The sequence below is a fragment of the Bactrocera oleae genome, chromosome 3, assembly GCF_042242935.1.
Source record: "Bactrocera oleae isolate idBacOlea1 chromosome 3, idBacOlea1, whole genome shotgun sequence".
Classification (NCBI taxonomy): Eukaryota; Metazoa; Arthropoda; class Insecta; order Diptera; family Tephritidae; genus Bactrocera; species Bactrocera oleae.
Genome location: NC_091537.1, coordinates 92,125,288 through 92,148,408, shown reverse-complemented (window position 1 = coordinate 92,148,408; position 23,121 = coordinate 92,125,288). Strand labels below are relative to the sequence as shown.

Here is a 23,121-nt window from a genome sequence, read left to right as displayed (position 1 = left end):
AATTCGAGATAAAAACAAAAATCTTTAAGTTGGCTAATTGCGCAACAACAACGACCAAAGAACGTATATCATATAAAATACGTTCTCTGTCTCTGCAACGACTTTCATACAAAAATCCTTGGAAATTTAAAACACAACTCTAAAATCACTCAGAATAAAAATGTCTTCTTTTTTGTCGTATCTTTTTCGCACAGACCTATCGCAACCTTCTTTCACCATGCTCATTCGTAAATATTTACGAAAATGGTCAAAAGAAAGAATGATGCCACTTTTCTAGTTAGATTTATGAAAGTGCTAAATTCATTTTTTTGAACGTTCGTTTGATAAAATTGATAATTCGCTATTTCTCACAATAGCAAATTACTACTTAGCTTTACTAATAAAATTAAATGTTTGTAATGCAATTGAAAATATTTAAATAAAATCTAAGTAATATATTTTTCTGCAAATTCGCCAGTTATTCCTACAACGTGGCAACAACAGAAGCAAAGCAAAAATACACGTCATAAGTTGAGTAAAAGGAAAGTTGCAGACGCAAATACAAACAGTTATAGTGGAGGTAAGTGCCAACTATTTAGCAATATTACTATTTTTTACAAATTTCTCGCATGTTAAACCACATTATTTTCAGCGCAAAGATGCTATTTACGAAAACCATAAAGGGGCGGAAAACGAACGATCGCAGAAAGTGTGTAAAACAGAAATATTTAGAATTTTAGTTGGCTTAAGTAGCCAAACATCCGCAAATACATACAAAGACAACTTAGCAATGGATAATGACACAGCGCCAGCTGTTGGGCCCACAACTAGAAAGCGCAGCAGTTGCGTGCCCTATGAGAAGACCATCTGCAACTTTGACCCAGTAAGCCCAAAGCATAACGTGAATCAAGCAACCATCGCTGCCATACGCAACGAGGCACTACTGCAGCTACAACAACACCAACAGCTGGCGCGCACTTCCATGCTCTATGTTAGCTTCGTAAATCTCTGCATATTCATAGCAGGCACGAGCGTAGCTTTCATACTCTACGAGTTCCTGCATTTCAATCCGTATGGTGTGTTATTGCGTCCGGCAAACAAACAGTTACAGCACCTGCCTGACAACCATTTCCTGCAAACGCGTGATGATTTCGCGGTTTACGCAGCGCCAGGCACAGGAGCGCTCGATTTGGATGCGCTCAAAGATATGTATGTTAGTGCCAAAGAGGTGGAGAGTGCGCGTGCTTCAGCAACCAATGTGAAAGAGGCACTTGACTCTTTGAAATTGGCAACGGAAATGCGCGCCTTGGGCAAGAGCGAGAAGGCGCAACGTTTATATGAGCATGCTTTTGCATTGGCGCCAAAGCATCCTGAAGTTTTGCTGCGCTACGGCGAGTATTTGGAGCATAGTCAACGCGACATTGTGCTAGCGGATCAGTACTACTTCCAGGTAATTACTAAATCGCGCAGTTTATGCCAAATGACATTCTTAATTTAATATTATATTCAACTGTAGGCACTAATGCTCAACCCCACCAACACAGAAGCGGTGGCTAATCGTCAGCGCACCGCTGGCATTGTGCAATCCATTGACGAACGCAAGCTAGAGTTGCTTGACTTGAAGCGTGACGCACTTTCTGCAGTGCACGAATCGAACGCGGCATTGCGGCGTGCGAAAAAAGAGGCTTATTTCCAACATATCTATCACTCAGTGGGCATTGAGGGCAACACAATGACTTTGGCGCAAACGCGCTCCATTTTGGAGACACGCATGGCTATCGATGGCAAGTCGATCGATGAGCACAACGAAATTCTCGGTTTGGATTTGGCTATGAAGTACATCAATGCAAGCTTGGTTAACAAGTGAGTACACACTTTTGTCGAAAACTGACACTGGTAATTAAAAAAATAATAATAAATTCATGTTTGCTAGAATTGAGATAACAATGAAGGACATTTTAGAAATACATAGAAGGGTACTGGGTCACGTTGATCCCATCGAAGGTGGCGAATTTCGTCGTACGCAAGTGTATGTGGGCGGTCATGTGCCACCCGGCCCTGGCGATTTGGCAGTGCTCATGCAGCATTTCGAGCACTGGTTGAATGCGGAACAAACGGTTTCATTGCATCCCGTCAAGTAAGTGCTTACTACACTCGCAAATTACAACATGCTTTAATGAGTTTTACGCTAACTAAATTTGCTTAAACAGCGCAACAATTTTTTTTTGCTTTCTTATTTGTAAAAATATTAATGGGGTTTGTTGCTCCACAGACATGCGGCCTTGGCTCACTACAAACTAGTGCACATACACCCCTTTATCGACGGCAACGGCCGCACATCGCGTCTACTCATGAACGCTTTACTGATGCGCGCCGGCTATCCGCCCATTATAATACCAAAGCAGCAGCGGTTAGTACATAAACACGACAAATCTCATAAGTATTCAAATAAATTATAATATCAACTTGCATACATTTATTTAACAGGCACAAATACTATCAGTTTCTGCAAGTGGCCAACGAGGGTGATATACGCCCCTTCGTGCGTTTCATTGCCGATTGCACGGAGAAGACGCTCGATTTGTATCTGTGGGCGACGAGCGATCTGCCACAACAGATACCGATGTTGGCGCAAACCGAGCACGAGTTGGCGTATGTGGATAAGTTGGTGACACCGGTGACCGGTATGGGCGGTGAAACAGCAGATAAATTTGAATCAGGTTCCGGCGAAATTCCTTAACATTTCTTGAAGTTGTTGTTATTACTGTATGCCATAGAATTTAGCGTCCGATCCCGGTTCGTGTGGTATTAATTTAAGTGTAGGTTGCATATGCAGGGTAATTAGTATAAATGAAAGATTTATTGTTTTAGGGTGTAAAAATCTGTGAAATTATTTGTTGTTAGTACATACATATTTAATACTTCTGTAGACGTAGATATGCAACACTTGACTGTGATCTGTTAGAAGTGTGTGGGGTTTATGATAAAATTTGGCATATCGCTCCGCTATGTGAGCCAAAGCTGCTGTGTACATGGTATTCTTTTAATTTGTTTTTTGTATTGTTTTTTTTTTTTTTTTTGTATTTGTATTTAAACTTCTAAATTGTAAAGAAAAAAGTATATTTTAACTTTTTTATAACGGTGCTCCCAAATTCGTGGCAGCGGTTTTGTGCGCGTGGACAATTTAATAGCAACAATGCCAAATATGTAGCTACATTTGCAAAACGTACGTTACTGCCAAAACGTAAACGATAACCAAAAAGTAACATGACTTTCAATAACAATTTACAACAATGTATGTATGTATATATTTTGTATATAAAAATTTAAGCATTAACACAACAAATCTGTTTGTAAGTATGTATGCCTACAACAAAGCGTACTTTTGTGGCATACACAGTCATAAGTCCTTAGTAAGACTCTCTATCATAAAGCACAAATAATTTGTAAATATGTTTATACATATGTGTGACTTTTGTAAAAACAGAAATCTATTGAAAGCACAAATTGCTAGCTGTTGGCTACTTAAATTCTAATGATATTTTCTATAATCGTATATTGTGCAACGACAAAGAATTAAATTATTGCAATGGAATAAAAATTATTGTAACAAAATTCACAAATAAGTACGCTAAACTTATGCAAATGCAAATCTCTACAGCTTCGACCTTTGCAGATAGTCCTTGTAGGTGACTTCGCGCCACCAGCTCGGTCGTTCGAACACCTCGGGCGCCTGCACGATGGCGCACTGCAAATGCTGGTAAATCTGCACAAGCAAACACAAATGCAAAACACATCAATTTCAGTTTCACACAATATTTTTACAGTTACACATGCATACACTTACATTGCCATCGCTCATGCCGAGCGGCGAGTTGAGTATAAAGTCTGTTGGCGCAATTGCATCGATCAGCGATATGGCCTCGTGCTTCAGCACCGGCAGCAGCGCCAAAATGCCGTCATGGTAGAGCTCCGCATGCGCCTTGTTCTGGAAGTAGCCGCCTTGATAGTAGATGCCGATGTACTTCGTGACCAAATCTGCGCCGTAGAACGACAACAGCTGAGCGAGCACATTTTTCTCATTCGAAGGCGGCAAATCGTTGACGAAGCGGTGGAACACATAGTAAATTGTGCGCTGTTGAAAAAACATATTTAAAATTCGCTATAAATTGATTGCCGTGTGCGCTTACCTGTGCATAGATAATGGACAGCTGTTGTGCGTTGAAGACTTGTATGTTGTTGCGCGTCTCAAAGGCGTCTTGTCCCTGCTTTCGCAAGCTTTCATAGCGCTGCACTGTTCGATCCAGCTGGAAGGCAAACAACCAATCCAACGCCTTCAAGAGGTCTGCAAGTAAGATGCGCTATATCTACAAGACTGAAACCACTCAAAAGTAACTACTCACTATCTGGTTGCAGCGCCTCTTGCACGCAGCGTTCGGTCGCCGTTGTACGCAATATCGCGTCCATATTCTTCAAGAAGATCACAGAACCCAATGGCGATATCTCCTCGAAATTGGCATTATTACGTCGCAGACTTATCAGCCAGTTAGACGCCTGCTGTATGAGCGTATTATTCTCGCCTTCGTAAGTACAATTGGCGTCGTTGTCATTGCGCAGCTCACCCAAGCCGGCTAACTTCAAGTAGCCATGGCCACCGCACGCTTCGCGACATTCCTGTATGCCATCGCGCGCTGCCCAAGTGCACACTGGCTTGGCGGCCGAGGAAACTGCATGTATTTCCATGCCTTTGTTGGAGGTATCTTCGCCCATAATGGTGCGAAAGGTCAAATCCACATTTTCTGTGCCGATCCACATGGTGAATATACGGAGCGCATAGGCGGTGGCCAAATGTGGCATGAGGCGATATTGTTGTGACTGATATTCGATAACAGGCCACTCTTCGTTGCTATCTTCGGGGCCGAATTGCTTGCGGCATGCGGAGTAGCGTGTGGCGATTGTTATCGCTTTGCTGAGCGCGACATAACCTATTGAGCATATATTCGCCCGTCCAGCCGAGAGTGCACCCAATGAGGCGCCCAAACGTTTGCGACTGTCTTTGATTTTGCTCACATAATTGCCTTGCTCATCGATATCACCCGTCTTCGATAGCAAGTTCTCGCCGGGTATGCGGTATTCGTTGAACATCACAAAGCTGGCAAAAGAATTTCATACAAGATACGTGAATACCATAAAATAAAAAGGAAATACCGTTATGCTCACCCATTGTCTAAGCCATTCAAGCCGACCTTCTCACCCAAATCACCAACGGTCACACCAGGGAACGGCAGCAGCGTACGCTCGTTACGTATTGGCACGAGGAACGCATTCAGCCCTTGATATGCGTCGTCGGGCACATATAACTGTGCATATACGATGGCGTGCGTACAAGTCTTGCCCAAATTACCGACCCAACACTTGGCAGCCTCAAAGTCGGGTGTATGTATAATGAACTCACGCGTCTTGGGATCATAGGTGGCGCGCGTGCGCATACCACGTGCATTGGTGCCGTGTGAGATTTCCGTAAGCGCAAAAGCGCCCGAAATTTCATTATTTGCAATTTTCGCGGCATATTTGGTCAAACGCTCAGTGCCTAGCGAGAGAATTGTGCTGGGGAACATGCCATTCGAGAGCGAATACTTGACGGCAAAGCTGAAGTCATACGAGAACATGCTCTGTGCAAAGGCGAGAGAAAGCTGAGGCGCAGAGACGTACTGCAAACAATAAAAAATCATGTTAGTAACGGTATTTAAAGTTTTGACTGATTTTTAACATTTGACTAACATCGCCTAATCCATAAAATTGCTTATCCCAGATTAATTGTCCGCGTTTATTGGCCAGTTGGCGTTGGCGATCCATTGTTGGTGACTCCAAGTCATGTTGAAAGTCGGGATGTTTTTCCATGAAATTCCATATGCGATGCTAAAAGAATTAATAGAATAAAAGCAATGACTGGATTATGATTTAAAAAATGTGGTAAGTACCAAGAAATCATTTAGTTCTTGATATGATTTACCGTTACTTTCAAATCAAAAAGTAATAAGCTTGGAAATTTATAGAATGTTTCGTGTATAAGTAGCAAAGCGCTGCAAGCGCTTTGAAGACAAACAAGAAGGCGCCAAAAGGAGAATATGCGAAGATAGACCCGAAATTATTTTTTCAAATAAATATCTAAAGATATCGTATTTTAGCAAATAATGCACAAAAAGTTTGTACATGTTAGTTGAAAAATTGGTTGGTCTCACCAAGAAATAGCGCTACTAGCTCCAATTTTTTTTCTCAAGTTGGCACATCTATCGTGAGAACACCTGCAACGTTACAAGTCAAACTGTCAATTTATTCTTTGTTTACAAACCATTTGAAGTTGACGTGTCAGAGTATTTTTTTTATATGGAAAAAATTTAATATCGCGCAGTGATTAGATTCTTTGCTTTGAAAGGTTCAAAAGCAAAGGAAACTGATGAACAATTGTTAGAAGTGTATAGGGAGTCCTCATCTTCAAAACGCACCGTTGTATTTTGAGCTGATGAATTAAAGCGTGGTCGTACTAAGCTTGAAGACGATCCACGCGAAGAACGACCAAAAACCGCAACCACACCAAAAAACATTGAGCAAGTTCATAATATTGTTAGTGAAGATTCAAATTTGGCTAAGCGTGAAATTGCTAATGCCATAGAAATCTCAGACAAACTAGTACTTCATATTTTACACGAAGAATTACGTATAAAAAAGCTGTTTGGAAAGTTACACGTTAACAATTCAACAAAAACTTGAAAGCATCTCAGCATTTGGATCGTTTTAAGCAGAGTAAAACCGATTTTTTGCGTCGTTTTATAACTATGGATGAGACTTGGATCTATCACCATGATTCTAAATTGAAACAAGAATGTTTACAGTGGACTGAGGCTGGTTGTTCAGCTTCAAAGCAGGTAAAGTCACAACGATCAGCAAAGAAGGTTGTGGAATCAGTTTTTCGGGATGCAAAAGTAATTTTGTTGATTGATTATCTGCAAAAAGGTAAAACTTTGAATATGATTGCAGCTTTTTGGATCAGCTGGATGAAAAAATTCTGGAGAAAAGACCTCTCTTACAGCACGAAAAAATCCACCCGCTCACAAAGGTGTTTTAACAATGAAACAAATTAACGAATTAAAGTACGAATTGCTTAAGCATTCACCGTATTTACCAGATTTGGCTCCCAGCGACTACTACCGCTTCAGAAACCAGAAACAATTGCTTCGTAGAAAGCGCTTTTCGTCGAATGAAGAACTTATTACAGCCGTAGACGAGTATTTTGCAGGGCTTCCGAAAAGTCATTATAGAGATGGCATAAAATTGTTAGAGGATCATTGGAATAAAGGTAGTGAAGTTAAGCGAGATTATATTATGTTGAACATATATTTCGTTTCAAAAACAGTATTTTTTCATTTGGAGCGCAGAGACTTTTCAACCAACCTGTAAGTCTATCTATAGATTTCGTATTCTATCAAATAATGATCAAAAAGCCTCTATGATAAATATGTATGTTTTCCTGTACTTATATACAATATATATGTATTGTATTACTAAAAGATCTAATTTACTGTTAGTAAAGTCAGTAAAGTTTTGCTATTTTGAAATTTACTTGGCAACCTTCTACTGAGTCTGTTTTAGCTTCTTTCTAACCTCTTTCCTATTGGAATATTTATCTTTGTCTAAAGAAGAGGTTAAAAACTCAAAAGGTTTATTTAGACTTAACTTGCTTTTTAGAGAATTTTATAACGCTGAACACATTAGATCTTGAGAAACGTTCCAGGTTATTTTCACAAGTTTGGCAATATTCCTTCTATTAGCTAGAATATATGTATAATTTTCATATATAAATTCTTTCAAACGTATGGAGTTTACACGATATGTACTGTGTTTTTTATATATCCATATATTGCTTTGATTTCTATACCGTGTATTTCTTTCTATTAAAATTATTTTATCTTAACAATGTGTACAATTTATTATTCATAAGATTTCAATGATATCCACCATAAATGTATCCAGTTGTACACTTATAGTTAATACCATTAGTATAACTAAATTCCCATATTTATTTTGTCCTCAAAGCCTTCCTAACAGATATAATAGGCAACACAAAGCGTTTAGGCTAAAACCAGTTCTGGTTTGCATTTTTTGGTATTTCTAACTTGTACAGTAATTTAGACTTTGTCACCCACAATTTAAAATAAAAAAAATTTAGGGTTCCAAGTTTATTTCCTTCGTTTGTCGTCTTTGACTCAACTCTCAAACAATTTCCGACTGCCTAGCTATTTATTTATAATAAGGGTGTGAACTTGCGCAAGCAAAAAAAGTGTGTCAGCTTGTAAATAAGCGCTAATAAATACTGTTATCATATCTATTGTTTATGGGCATTATTGAATGTAGGCTTAGCACATGTTCAATGATTACTAACATTTCCAAGCGACAACACACATTTGTCGTTAGAACTAAGGCAAATCAGTTAATAAGTACATACCGATAATATGGATAAAGTTCGAATATACATACACTTGTATCATATTAACATACTAATATATCAAAAACCAAATCAAAAAAAAAAAAAAACCGATGCAAATTCTGTTTCGAACATCAAACCAATAATAGCTGAATTCATAAAATCTACTACATTTTTTTGTCGGTTTCAATTCTAATTCCAACAGCTATCAGATTCCACAACACCCCGGATTGTTTAGTTCAAAGGTTATCTCTGGTATCTTGCCTGCACTCCATTATAAAAATATTGCATTTGCGAGCTGTTGTGGTGGATTTTGGCATGCTTTCGACACTAAGGGTCTTTTGCCAGTTAGTGGGCTAAGCGTTCTGCTATATTCTCCGACTTACTTTTCGCGCACAGCTCATTGTTCTGAACTACCTTCTGTTAAAAGCATATTTTGCAGCTGTGCGAATTACATTTAGCAAATTCATTGGAACGTGCAATATCTATATTTTTATAACAAATAGTATATATATAAAACGTTGAATTTGGATTTAAGATAATTTAAGCCACAAGTCTTTCTAACCGCCATACACCATTTTTCAGAGTTTCTGCTGGAGATAGGCTACGCTGTCAAAATTTTTCAAAATGAATTGCCGATTATTAAAGTACATTAACTTCTGACAATATTATAATTTTTTTTTTATTTGCTTATTAAATTGTCTTTAAATAAATAAAAAAATCACGCAAAAAAGTATTTTTTCTAATTTGCAAGTGAATGTAGCCACATGAAAAAGCAATGTTTCACAAGTTCAATAAAGTTCTTGAATAACGTAATTTAGATGGGTCACTATTGCAGCAACAACACACGACTTGAACGATGGCGTGCATTCAAATGTGAGCTTTGAATAATTGTAAACGTATGTAATGCGAAGACACCTAATTAAGCAACTCGTATTGAAAGCATTTAAAATTGTCGTTTCATTGTATAGATTTATAGTATGAGAACTGATTAGTGCATATATAACTGCAATTGTATGTATGCATTGCTTATAGATGAAACCAGATTATAATGGATACTGATTAGCCGTCTCATAATAATGTTAAAATAATTAACCAGAAGATTTATTTCATCTACTATCACCGCAGTTAGCCCCCACTGTGGTTGCATTAACTCGCCTCTGCTTGGTTTTACACTTTGTACTGACCTTTGTACTCTGATCAAAGCAGCGAAAATCACTTTTAATGAATGTACGGAATTGATTAATAATAATTCATGTATTTGCATAGTCGTGGCAAAAAGTACACGCATTTCAACTATTTATTGTTATGTAATTACTGTTATGTGAAATTTTAATTGCTTGCATGCTCACCTTTAGTCGTATGTGCTCCTCACCCTCCAGAAGGACGTTCATGCGCTTGTAGCAAAACGTTGAAAGTTGGCGATATTTGGTCAATGGTCCAGTCTTGAAATCCGGGAAGATGATCTTGTCTTCGTATATGTTTTCCGAATGAAGCTCCACCGGCTCGACTTCACTAGGATTTTGTAAAATTGATAATAACTTCACTACAGTAGCCATTATTGTGTATTTTTTGGTAGATTTATTTTTTTCGAATTAATAAAACTAGACTAAACAAGAATGTGCGTGCAGCGCAAAGCTCGATTCAAGACTGGTTTGGTGGCCACTTTCATTTGTGGAAGCAAACCACTGTGTGTTTACGAGCTGGTCAACGCTCTGTCGGCATTGAATGACGCTCGTTTTGTTTGGCAGGCAAATTTGTAGTGACTCTCACAGTACGCTTAAGAAATGAGCGATCAAAACAAACACATAAAATTTAAACTGAACTTCGTGTGCGCTGTATGAAGTTATCATTTCTTTTTAACAGTTTATCTTCTTTTCAAAGGGGCGCACTTTAAAAAGCATTTTCAGTGCAATATTTATTTATTTTATTTAAATTAAAATGTTTTAACTAATAGCTGCATTATTAAATTATTTTCAAGCTTAACAAGCTAATTGTCTAATTTCTATATGGATTAGTAGTTATTTTTGTTAGAATTGTATTGCGGCAGCGCATCTTTTCGGCATAGATCCTACTAGAGCTTTACAGACTGAATTCGGTATTGAATACCACGCCTCTTGGACTTATTTCCATAGTTCCTCCTTATTTCATAACATCGATTCATTGATCTTATAGCTAAGTCTTGACCATACTCGCGGAATGCTTGTCATGTTGGAACTGCCAAACTAAAGGCATGTTCCCTTCAGCATAAGCAATCATCACATCGTCTAAAATTCTAAGGTAGTGATATAGATCCATAATTTCCCAAACCCAAAACAGCGGTCCAACTCCGTACCACGAAAAACATCCCCATATCATGATATTACCATTACCATCTCCTTGTTTGAAAGTTTTTATCGTGTAACGAGGATTCATTTCAGCATTCTTTGGACGTCGAACCCAATCGCTTCAATCGCTACCTATCATATTTATTTTAGATTTATCGGACCAAAGGACCTCACGATACTTTTTCTGCATATTCTTCAACGGTCCAATTGATATGTGCTGAAACAAAAGCGAACCGATTATTCCTTTCCGAAAAGATTATTTTCTAAAAGGCAACGCGCAACAGTAGTTGAAGAAATTTCGACACCCAATTCTCTTTGGATAGCTACATCGCGCTTTGATAAAATCTCTATGTAATTGTCATTCTCCTGAGACGTCGTTTTTCGTGGCCTTACCCTCAATTCGCATTTTGTTTGGAGGTTTCAAAGCAGTAAACACAAATTTTTGAGATATTTTTTATAATTGTTAAAATTTTCCTTTGGGTATAACCGTTATCTTGCAAATGTTTTATAAGCTTAAGCTCTGCCGCTGTGCACTTTCAAACGTATTTATATTTCAAATTGTTTTATATTCAACGATTACAAATCAATTTAATTTACTTCATTTAATGTCTTTTTTATTTTATGTAATTTTATTCATCAAATATTCTACGCTTATTTAATATGTATTATTTTTTTTTATTTTTTTTGTTATTGTTAATTATTTTAATTACACTGTTTATTGCAATCTTGTCATAATAAACGAGCGTCGTATATCTTTTAGTTGCGCTTCCCCGATCCACTTACCTGTTATTATTATTTGACTCCATGTTGAACTTTCTACGCTTAGACAGCAATTCACGTTTAATGACAACCGCACAATTTAAGCACTGGACACTAACTGTTGTTTAGACACAAAAAAAAATATTGAGATAACTTATCAAATACACCGCTCATGGCAATAAATAGATTATGTTATATGTTATGTATACCAGAGAATGTAGATTATATGATATACGTTCTCTGTGTATACTTTGCATCAAAGTCACTTTACATACATATGTATATATAATAAATTGGAGATAATCCGTCACTAGAAATCAAAGCGTCATATCGACCTTTCCTCGTAAACCTTTGGCTACTACTTTGTTAGCTACGGGCTAATGAACTATTTTCAACTGATATTTGCTCCTATTGAAAAGCTACGCAGAAACACACTAATGGGTGGATGGGTTTAAGGCTTCCTCGATTACTTCATCTGCACTTGTTTCGCATTGAGCCTTGAAGTAGTAACTTAGTCTTCTCAATGCATTTTCACTCAAACAAAATTGATAGGAATCAAACGCTATCTCTGCAACTTGTAGGCGCGGTTGCTGATAATTGCCTCGTTTTTGTGTGCAGCACTAAGTAAGAGCTTACGCGCCTGTGTCAAATAGCTTATTTACTGTTAGTTTTTACGATTTTTGATTAGATTCACTACTTGAATTCACGTATGATTGAATTTTACACGAAACACTCCAATTTCTGACGCACTCATTCAATGTTTTTGTTTGCGGTATTTTATTGTTTTGTTTTTTAGCAGCAACGGCTGTCGTGTGAGAAATGTCAATAACAGCTGTTTGGGGTATTCACGAGCGAGTCAACTATTTGATATTAATTTTGTTTTTAATTACTCTTAGGTAATGCATGATAGGAAGTTATACTTGACAATGGCGGTCAAAATAGCATCTAGAGAAAGTATTTTTACAAAACAGAGTTTAAAAACAATATAAGGTTTAGTAAGCAGCTACCTTCTTTATCACAAATAACTTTTGGATATTTTACTGTTCCGTTGGGGCGAAGAACTGTGTAAGATTTCAAAAATTTCACAATATCGAATATGAGCGTATTTTCCGAAAAGAGCTCATAGTCTTGCGCTTTTTAGAAGGCTAATTTATGTTCTGATATAATTTGAAGTCTTCTTATGTCTCAAATTCAATCTAGATTTATTGACTGCAGGCCCAAATCTACGAATGGTCTTTATTGGTAGTAGGAAGACAACTAGTTTACTTTCTGCAAATCATAGCTTTGCGTTTACCCTCACTCATCGCTCAATTTTATGGTTGCAATGAAATATGTTTATTAGAAATATCTGAAATATACCCACAAGTGGCGTAACTGTGTTCACTAACTTCATGCCCAAAACTAGACAACGTTTTTTCTATAATTTTTATTAACACATAAAAGACTAAAAAATGCTTGATTCTCTTCAGTAAATATTATTTATTTATGCTTATACATTTAATTAACATGAAACATTTCTTATAGTAATACTTTTTGATATATGGTTCATTATTATTGTTTATGTTAATTTGAGATTGGAAAAGTTTGTTTAGCCTTCGCGTCAAATACTATTGCAAGCTCAAAGTTAGGAGCATATAAAACAAATACACTAATTAACTCCTTCATATGCGTGTATAGAACAACGTCTACATGTGTGTGTGGCTGTGTTTGTTTATATAACTGTGTGCATGAAATTATATAAGTATGTAATTATGTCGATAACAAATTGTCTGTTATTCTCAAAAGTGTTTTTACATTTTTCTTTGTAGCGAATAAGAGTTTAAGGATCTTTCTTTTCATTCAAAATAGAATTTACAGTTATTTTTTATCAAATGTGTTCGTGCGCTGAGGCTATTTAAAATGCCGCCAGCCAATCGTTGCATTTTAAATTATATTTCCTTTCTCACTGAAATGAAGGTAGGTAACAAGTAGTCGTTAGTGGAGTAGTAGGATTGTTTACATTTAGTTTTGTTTATAGAAATTTCGTTAATCGCAAATCAAAGGCAAATACTACTTATCATCTTAAATGCTAGCATTACTACAACACTACTAATACATTACTTTCATTGCTGGGTCATTTTCGGTATAACTTTTGCCAAACTTACACACTTTCTTTCATTACTTTTCAACGCTGACGCTTCACTGTGTATATAAAAAGCTAAAAAATTTGCATTTTTTATTTATAAATTTATTTACTTATAGTATAATGCTTAGGCAGCAATCTTGTTGCCGGCAAAATTTACTAGCAAACTACATTAAATTTATTTGTTTGCATGTATGTATGTATGTCTACTTAAAAATTACTTTGCTAGATTTTGTTGTTGTTATTGTAACGGCAGAAAGCATTCCTAAAGTAGTTTTGAGGAATGATGCCGAGTTGACAGTCCTTGGCCGTATAAAAATCCGGGTCCGTTCCGGTTATTTAGACCCGACTGTCGTGGGCACGTGCTATATTTAATTTTATATTTATGAACATATTGGATTCGCATTTTTGCTGTACATAAATACATACATACGTTTTTATATACTTTATTTGTATTTTACTAAATTTTTCTCAGCCGTCTGTGTCAATTGACATAAAATAAAAGTGTGAACTCTTTAGAAATATATGTTTATGCATTTTCATTAAGAATTAAACCTATTGTTTATTTAGTTTTTACAACCATTTCTTTGGGAGTTCGAATAAAAGCGATTACTATCGTAATAACGCATATAGTTTTTAGGTTATGTGCGATGATTTAGGAAATACTCGATTTTTTGTTAATATTTGCAACATAGTTTACGTAATTAAAAACATAAACGACTTGATTACGTACGTTATCACTTAAAAGCTTGTTTCTATTCTAAAAATATTTTAATAAAAGTTTTTTTATTAAAATAATTAATTAAAATTATATTTTTATTATTAACTATTAAAATTTTTTTCAAATTATTATAATTTTTTTAGAAAAATTTAGCAGTTAATCGCATTACTGAAGCTATATATCACTACAACAAAAATATTCTTGCAATCGATAATTTTTGCACTGAAAACAATCGTTAAAGCGAAGAATTGTGTTTTTTTATAAAATATTATTTCTGTGCTTGTGTTGTGTGCAACATACAAAATTAGTAACAATTCCTTTGCTAAATTTGCTTCAAAAATAATTGCACTGCATTTATTTACTATATTGTAAATCGTTTATTGTTTTGTAACGGCGTTATTTCGTAGTTTCTTGTAAGTTCTTCAAAAATATGTACGCGTCCGTAGGTAAATGTTATTGCACATTTCGATGCGGTTGTAATATTTTATTGCATTCATGATTGTTTGCTACTGACAAATAATTATTGTTCATGCTGTTATCGATTAATCGATGAGAATACACTTTTAAAAAAGGCGTTGGCGCTAATGAGCTTACACTTTAACGCCACTTTCCTACAAGCAATTTCTTCTTCTTCTATATACTTTTAATTTTCATTTAAATTTTAGCTATAAAATTCGTTAATACAAAATTAAAATTGTTTAAAATTGCAAATTTTCGCCACCTTAGCCGAAATTGGTTTACACACCTAACACGGCTGCTTTAGCTAAAAAATATTATTTACTTTATTAAAACGCTATTTAAAAGCAAACTCCCGTTTTTTCTTGCTTTTAATTTAAATTATAGCGTCTTTATGAATTTGTTTTATTAAACTAGTAATTCTTTCATAGTATCATTATGTAACACTAAATTATATTATTTTGTGGTTAAAAACAAAAGTTAACTGTGTATTTATTTGCGCTACACATACACTCTCATTTTCAACTCAATTCAATGTCTTTTCCATCAACGAATTCGCCGCCATAATGCCATGCGCATGCACCTGCTCCTCACCATTATGTTCCTGCTGCTGTTGCTTCCCCGCAGCTGCAACACCACCCGCCGCCATTCCATTGGCATGCTCCGCTCGTGCTGCCGCACTACTGCAGGCCGCGCCATTGTTCGCTTCATATCATCGACTCTGACACGAGCTGGCAGCTGAGGATGATGAGAAACCGGATTGTAGGCTGGTCATGGAGCCTTTGTAGTTGGCCGAGCTGAGCACCTCGTAGAAGAAGTTCAATTGTGCGGGGCCTTCAGCGCCGCTCGACGGGCTAAACCACTGCATGATGTAGGAGTGCGTGTGGTGCATTACATGGGAACCCTGTGCGCCGCAGAAAAAGCCAAAAGTTATTAGTGCAATCCAACAGCAATAGCTAAATAGTAGAGCATACACACCTGCACACTTTCACGGTGTCGGCAAATGAGCGTCGGCTCCTCCTTGAAGTAGTGTTCGCCTTCCACGAAATCACTCATATCGAATATGGAAACAGAGGTGTCTAAATGGAAGGGAAAATAATTTTAGTTTCTAAAAGTGAGCAGTTCACTACATCTCTAAACTTACCAGTTTTTGGTGGCAGCTCTTTTGTGGCGCGATACAACGTGAAGTGTAGATCACTGCGCATCACGTCGAAATCCCAGGTTAGCACGCTCTTCGGGTCCTGATTCGGTATAATCACCTCGTGTATGTAACCGGTGCGTAGCTCAACGGTTTTGTAGAGACTGCGATGTTCATGCATCAATGCGCCACCGGCTTCCAGTGTCTTTTTGGCCTCCTCTTCCTCTGCATCGTCGTCTTCAAGCGAATTCATTTTATAGAGCGTTTTTGGCACGAGACCACCTTCGTGTATGAGTGTCTGTGTTTCGTGAAATGACAATGAAATTGAGAAAACAGTTAAATGTGATATGGTAAGTGATTAATTTCATTTTTAATTACAAAATGCATTATCCACACACACACACACATACACAGAATATAATTTAAAATTTGGCACAATGGCACCGTGCAAAAATGTAGCGAGCCCAGAGGGTACATGAAATCTATGAGTTTCGTTAGTTTTCGAATTGCTAGTCGCTTACTGTACTTATTTGGTAACTATTGATTTGAAATGAAGTGATCTAAATGAAATTAAGTGCTTTGAAGCACTCTCGAGAATGTATGCTCTCACTTGTAGCTAGTGTTCTGTGGCACGGTTTTGCCCTATTTCATAAGAAATTCGAACAAGACTCTCTTTGACTTTTGACTTCTTCGGATTATTCATCACTTTTCCATCTTTTTCATTGTCTTATGAAAGTTTAGTGAAAAAACAGTCTACTTTCAATGGATACCCTAATGGTAATCCACTAAGCTCTTCCGTAGTGCCTTTATATGGATGCCATAGTTTCCAATAAGAGAAAAATATTGTGTGAGCATTTTGTGAAGCTTTCGCTGCAATCAGTGATTGGGAGTGTGGAGAAGATGGACGACAATTTCTCCCGAGCCCGGTGTTCTCTGGCGGTCTAACCGGGCTAGGGTTGCTCTCTGCAATATTTGAATGTTGTCTATAACTTGAGATTATGTTTAGAACAACCTTGCTTAGAGTACCGATTCCATAGAACACGCTTACATCACTAACTTTGTTTTTTATAGATTTAAAGAGATATGTAAATAATATACGAAGAGCTTTTTAAGCTTTTTACGAGCTTCAAAATTAAGGCAGAAGATAAGCGTACTTATCAAAATGTAATCAGTACTTTGAGCTCTCCGAAAGCTCAAATTAAAGCTCTCAGATTAATTCCAAACGTGTCTCGAAGTTGAAAACCCCTTTCACTAAAGACCGACAATATAAAGGAAACAAAAAAATGTTATAGCCAAATCAATATTAATCAATAAGCTCCGTTGAAATGAAAGCTTAGATATGAATGATGGGTTATTGGATAAAAGCGGCTCCTTGAAAGATCAGCTACTTCCTTTACTCTACAAATAGCTGGTTGGTTTATCTAATGACAAGACAAGTACATGACGCCTCTTTAAGCTTGGTGATATATGTGCATATGTATTTTGTGTAGATGAAGGTCAGTGAACTACTATCGAACGTTTTACTATCGCTGTTCGGAAGCAAGACTCTTAGTGGAAATGCTCGAGACGTTCGTACAAAGTACAGCACATGACACACATTCATACCTATTTAAATTATCTTTACTTTGAATAGTGCACATATATGAGGAGAGCACAAGAACTGGCACAAATATGATTTACATATATAACGGAAAATAATGTATTCACGATCACTTGACGCACGAAGCGCTCACACACATGTATTTGGTTGACACTGGACATTTGGTGGAAATTTCTAAAAACATAAAAGCTAAGTAATAGCGCCTCTTACACAATCGCAATTAGGAAAAAAGCAATGCGTAAAATACTTTTGATTAATTATTTCCACATACGGAATGTAGGTCAATGCAGACTGAATTTCGTAATGAACAAAATTTTCATTTGTAGGCATTTAGAGAGGAAGAAAGTTGTACAATTAGATACCGTTAAATGATAAATCATACCACAATATTTATGATTATTATTTACAGTATACAATAGTTTTCACACCACCTACCTTACATGGACCACCCAAAAAGTCCGGTATGATCTCCGAATCGATATATTGTTCCAAGCCGTCCTTCATGTGCAGGCAATCGGGACCGCCGTAAAATAGGAATTTAGAGCGCGTATTCTCATCTGTATGTTAATGAAAATTATGAGCGCTCTGCTAACTGCTTTAATAAATTTATTGTAGAAGAACTTACGAATAAAAGCGCTCACAATTGTCCAGGCAATGGGAAAGACGCGCGGCGCACGCACCACCAGCACACGACCCATTGTTTCGGGGTAGTTGCGCTCGACCGTTTCGATGATATTGAGTAGAGCTTTTACACCCGGGCGCCAGAGATGACGCATGGAAAGACCCTCCAAGTCCACAAGCATACACCAACTCAACACGGGTTGACCCAATTTTTCGGCTGACTCCTTAATGCGCTGCATGCCCTCCTCACAAATGTGCAGCGTCTATAAAGATGTGGGATTGACTTAAACACGCTCCTCAAATGAGTTAAAGCGCACGTAAACTTACGAGCTTTAGTAAACCTTCGGTACCGATCGACTTCAGCAGACCTTTCACGTCCATGTGACCCAAACGCAGTATATATATCGGACGACCATCTTTGTCGTGATGATGCCATGCGCCCGGAAAGTGGTTCACTACCACCGCCGGCGCTTTGTAGTCCTTAACCAGCGAGTCGATGTTGTGCTCCTTGCGCCACTTTAGCGAATCCTTGAGCATGGTGCAGGCCTGGTTCACATGCCAGTCGCGTGCTGTCAAAAAACGCAGTATGGTCTGATAACTGGGCATTTGCTCCAAGTCCTCGACACCATTCAGCATTTTTCGCAGCTCCAACAGCTTCGACGCCTGCATCGGTGTGAGTGTGCCCAAATTTTTCGCTATAAAATCGCCATCGAGCAGCACATCGTGTGAGGAGCGGCGCCTTTCCTCATCTTTAAGTTTCTGTATTGGCTCCTCGCTAGCCTCACGCGTGTTCGGCGAACAGGGTGCATCGACTGGCGGCACCCAACGTTCCACTTTGGTTACGCCCTTCTCTTTCAGTTCGCTTATGAAATACTCAATGATTTCCTTGCCCTTCAGCGTTGTTTGTGTGTACTGCTTCATACCCATCTTCTCCATGGAGTGTTCGAAACCGAAAAAGTTCTTAATATCCAATGTGGCAGTCTGGTCGAAACAGGTCCAATCGGGATTGTCGGGATGTGCATAGTAACGGCAACGTTCGAAGATTTCTATACGTGATGAGAAACTCTCGTTCACAGCCTCTATATTCAAAGTGCGGTTGGCCATATCGAGGTAGTTGTGTTGCAGGAAATATACAAAGTCTACACCTATAAGCTTTTTGAAAATATACGGCGCATCGACGGCCAATTTGCAGCGTCGACTTGTATTGCGTTTCGCCCCGTTCTCCAAGACCTCGTCTTTGACGATCTCGCAATCGAGTACGATGGGCATTTGTGGACATTTTGGAAAGCGACATTCGTAGGCCTGAAATTAGCGCAGAAGAAAGAATGAGTTAAAAATTGAATAGTGGAAAAATAAATGGTACAATATGAATAGTACAGTGATGGCCAATATACAATTTTTAATGATTTACTCTTTTATCCCACAATTTTCAAAGAGTTCGGGATAAAGCGTTAAGATATTTAGTTTTCGAATAGGTCCAATATGCAAATAAAAGATATTTAGAAGGATTCGAGCGATTGCCAATAGGAAGGAGTAACTTTTCACAAAAATAAACGACGGAGGCCATATAAAAATATAACAAGCTTAGCCGATTTCTGCCTGTCTGTAAAAACCCAAAAATAGTCCTTCAGTTTTTGAGAAATCGATCTAAAATCTTACACACGCCCTTTTCTCTTCACGAACCTGCTCATTTGTCGGAACCGTCGGTATCGGATCACTACAGTATATAGCTGCCATATAAACTGACTGATCCTAATCAAGTTCTTGCATAGCAAACTTTTATTAGAGAAGATATCATCACGAAATTTAGCACAGATTATTTTTCCAAGGCAATAATGCAATCGACAAAAAATTATTCTGATCAGACCACTCTAACATAAAGCTGCCATACAAACTGATCGATCAAAATCTAGTCCTTGTATGGAAAACTTTTTTATTAATGAAGATATCTTTACAAAATTAGACATGGAGTATTTTTGGAAACAACATTACCGTCTCCGAACAAATGGCATAGATCGAACCACTACAGCATATAGCTGCCATACAAATTGTCTAATCAAAATCAAGTTGAAGAGCTTTTTATACCCTTTTGTGCTATAAGAAAAGGACTTGTGAAGCATATTTTGCTGTCGTATATTATTTTCTTTATAAAATTTTATTTACTTTCTACGTAACATTCCTTGCGTCAAGCTTTTGAAGAGTTATGAAAGCTCATTTATGGCTTTCACTTATAAGTTACCTATAATCAGCTAGTGAACTCGCGCAGAACTTCTACAAAAGCATTTCAGAAAGTCTTTACGCTATTGTGCTTTAGTTTTAATGCATTGCATTTTGTGTTTGTCTCTGCAAAGACGGCTTCTCTTCATGCATTCAAAAATAACGCTGTCAATGACGCCATTCTCGCTGCGCCATCGCACAGCAGCTGTCACTGGCAAATCATTTGTACTGAACATCATAACAATAAAATTGCGCGCAATTCGAGCGAAGCAATGTTAAGGGCACTTACATAAAACTGTTTGTATATTCACCATTTGGGTGTGTAGGCATGTTGCGAACCACAACCATTCATCATACGCATTCATTTTTCATGCAAATTTGTCCCCTAAAATAGCGATAGTTCTGTCATAATGTAACTGTCACCAAGCTGTCTGGCCTGCTTGTCAATTTACCCTCCGCTCTTGCGCGCTATTTGTGCCTGAACTTGAACTTTTATAGAAAGCTGAGCGCCACTCTTTTTAACAACAGTTACAACAAGCAAAAATAAAAAGGAGATGAAGGCTATTTTTAGACTACACTGGGTAGAGGTTCGCCAATAAAAGCAACAGCTATTTATTTATACAACACTTGCGTTTATAATATTTCGCTTAAACTTGTTATCAAAAGAATATATAATTCCGCAAATATAATATAAGCATAAACATAACCTTCCTCCGCTCTTCTTTTTACTGATTTTCACATTTGCGGCACTTTGTGCTTTTTATTCTATTTTTATATTTTTTGTTTACATTGAACTTGTGGCGCAAATTGACGGTACTTCTGTCTTGTATTGGTTTTATTTCGTTTCGCAAGCATTTCGGTGCCATTTATAAAAGCCATCACTCGCGAAATGTTAATATTTTGACAGCTAAGAAATGCAGCAACAAAGAAATGAAAGAAAAATACTTTGAATACAAAGGTAAACATTGAGATTTTTTAGCAGATTTAATACTTTGAAATAATAATTGCACGCTTAGCGCAGCGGAATGCCACCGAATGTGCTTTTATCATTTTATTTTTCGAAATTAAAATTTTTTAGGTTTCGAAATATTTACAATTTGGCTTGGTTTTTGGCTCTTTCTCATGTCTGCTCTGCTAATTTTCTCGCCTGATGCAATTAAAAGTTTGCTCATAAAGGCTAATTAAATGCCCACATTTATTTGCACACGCCGAACACATAAACAAACGCACAAAAGTGCTTGAAAAAGATTACAGCAGCTTCGGTTTGTCTGTATATGTCTGTGTTTTGCACGAGGCAGCGACTAACCGCAATATTTGCAACAGCCTGTTTAAATATTTTTCACTGCGATTATCCACCATTTTTGTTGTTGTTCTACACTTTAGCTCACTCAAGCCAATACTTAGCTAATTTTAGGTTTTTAAACTTTAATTGCTGTTTCTCTTGGTTAAATATAATATTAATGTGAGCAAGTTGGTGCGGTTAACGGTCAACAGTATTACAATTTAACTTTCGAGTTTTTTTTTGTTGTAATCTTCACGAAGTCGGTTTCGGTGGTTTCTCTGCTGGGGAGTGATTTGAAACATCGCTAAAGGTTATTCGCGAGAGCACATTTTTTTGATACAACGAACTCAAGTGTGAAATTATTGTGGTTGAGGTTCACTTCTGTCTGATCCTGGGATGCTAAAAAATAGTTTTAAAAGTACGGATATCATGTCATAGTTAGGTTTGATTAGTTAAATATGCTGATATTCGCACTTGAACAGCGAGATGTGATGCCTAGAACTTCTAGATGTGCAAAGTGCCTTCAGCCGGACACAAATTTATTGTCGGCGGCTAATATCAATTCAAGCCAATTCGCCTGATTTGTAGAAAGTATGGAAACAGGGACGCTTCAAATTTAGTCTGCGAAAACCGGACAGTAGAGGAGAAAGTGTCTAGATGTTTCCACCACATCTTTTCCGTGCAACTTTGACAAGTTACGTCCTCGCAAGCCTCACCGCGTAAGCGGCAATAGGACTGTGTTCAATTAGAATACCTATTATTGCGGCAATATGAATTTTGCTGAGAGCAAGTAATTCAAAAGACTCCATACGTCCCGCTTTGGGCCAGAAGGATTTCACTCACTTTCAGCGAGCTCAAGGTTTGTATAGCGGCTCTGATATCAAAGTGAATGCAGAAAGACGGCCTGAAAGACGCTGTACTTCGGATAAGCTATTACCTTGCTGGCTGTCACTTCTACTTGAAAAATATACCACAATGGTCTGGCAGTCTGAGGGCTCGCGAAAAAAGACAAATTTTTTCAATCTTCCCTTTGAGCTTCGATTCATCCAGAGATATGTGCGCGAGGAAGATGACACCAGGTGTAGGCTCTGTACGCAATAGTTCAAGTTATCGACTCCACCGCTTCCCAATAGCTCCTTTACGACAATTGAAATCGAACAATGCATTCCTCAACCTCTTTTCAATAATGTGCGAATTGATAGCTTTCTATCAAGGACGCGCACCAAGAACTTCACCTTATCGACAGGGTGAAGTCAAGAGCCCATAGAGAGGGAAGTGGTATATCCGGGAGTTTATACCTTGATTCTGCACTACAGATTACGGTGTATTCTCGACTCAGGTGTCCTGGAGTTTCCAGCTCCATAATATATTTCTCTCTTCTTGAACGAATTAAAAACCTATTCCTTCAAAGAGTGTG

At 37.5% G+C, this 23,121-nt stretch overlaps 3 protein-coding genes across 4 annotated transcripts in view; 1 reads left to right on the top strand and 2 right to left on the bottom strand.

Moving 5' to 3' along the window:
- The first annotated feature begins 462 nt into the window (after positions 1–462).
- Fic (FIC domain protein adenylyltransferase) lies at positions 463–3,594 on the top strand. Its single transcript, XM_014240925.3, has 6 exons — positions 463–559; positions 632–1,429; positions 1,496–1,842; positions 1,913–2,116; positions 2,252–2,389; positions 2,467–3,594. Exons 2-6 carry the CDS (start codon positions 770–772, stop codon positions 2,717–2,719), a joined length of 1,602 nt encoding a protein of 533 aa, XP_014096400.2. The 5' UTR covers positions 463–559; positions 632–769; the 3' UTR covers positions 2,720–3,594.
- Positions 3,258–12,322, bottom strand: Acox3 (Acyl-CoA oxidase 3). 2 transcript variants are annotated; one of them, XM_014240923.3, is made up of 9 exons: positions 11,823–12,322; positions 11,572–11,665; positions 9,814–9,976; positions 5,761–5,898; positions 5,200–5,690; positions 4,383–5,131; positions 4,170–4,324; positions 3,827–4,114; positions 3,258–3,745 (listed from the first exon to the last, which is right to left on the bottom strand). In XM_014240923.3, exons 2-9 carry the CDS (start codon positions 11,592–11,594, stop codon positions 3,635–3,637), a joined length of 2,118 nt encoding a protein of 705 aa, XP_014096398.2. In that variant the 5' UTR covers positions 11,595–11,665; positions 11,823–12,322; the 3' UTR covers positions 3,258–3,634. The 2 variants fall into 2 exon arrangements, with proteins under 2 accessions (XP_014096398.2, XP_069963327.1); XM_070107226.1 differs by lacking the exons at positions 11,572–11,665; positions 11,823–12,322 and having other exon boundaries at positions 9,814–10,209.
- A 684-nt stretch (positions 12,323–13,006) lies between these two features.
- retm (real-time) overlaps positions 13,007–23,121 on the bottom strand; it is a 31,794-nt gene continuing 21,679 nt past the window's right edge. Inside the window, exons 3-8 of the mRNA XM_036360024.2 lie at positions 18,533–19,507; positions 18,210–18,468; positions 18,020–18,141; positions 15,991–16,282; positions 15,825–15,925; positions 13,007–15,750 (exon numbers count right to left, since the gene is read on the bottom strand). Coding sequence (XP_036215917.2) covers positions 15,559–15,750; positions 15,825–15,925; positions 15,991–16,282; positions 18,020–18,141; positions 18,210–18,468; positions 18,533–19,507 — 1,941 coding nt within the window. The 3' untranslated portion in view covers positions 13,007–15,558. The remainder of the gene's footprint in view (positions 15,751–15,824; positions 15,926–15,990; positions 16,283–18,019; positions 18,142–18,209; positions 18,469–18,532; positions 19,508–23,121) is intronic.

What these genes read in the sequence shown, in the direction of transcription:
- Fic (XM_014240925.3), top strand. Translation starts at nt 770, where the DNA reads ATGGATAATGACACAGCGCCAGCTGTTGGGCCCACAACTAGAAAGCGC. An exon ending in AATGCAAGCTTGGTTAACAA is followed by an intron (nt 1,843 to 1,912) that starts GTGAGTACACAC and finishes CATGTTTGCTAG; the next exon opens with AATTGAGATAACAATGAAGG. An exon ending in ATAATACCAAAGCAGCAGCG is followed by an intron (nt 2,390 to 2,466) that starts GTTAGTACATAA and finishes TTTATTTAACAG; the next exon opens with GCACAAATACTATCAGTTTC.
- Acox3 (XM_070107226.1), bottom strand. Translation starts at nt 10,020, where the DNA reads ATGGCTACTGTAGTGAAGTTATTATCAATTTTACAAAATCCTAGTGAA. An exon ending in AATTTTATGGATTAGGCGAT is followed by an intron (nt 5,691 to 5,760) that starts GTTAGTCAAATG and finishes TATTGTTTGCAG; the next exon opens with TACGTCTCTGCGCCTCAGCT. An exon ending in TTGAATGGCTTAGACAATGG is followed by an intron (nt 5,132 to 5,199) that starts GTGAGCATAACG and finishes TTCTTTTGCCAG; the next exon opens with CTTTGTGATGTTCAACGAAT.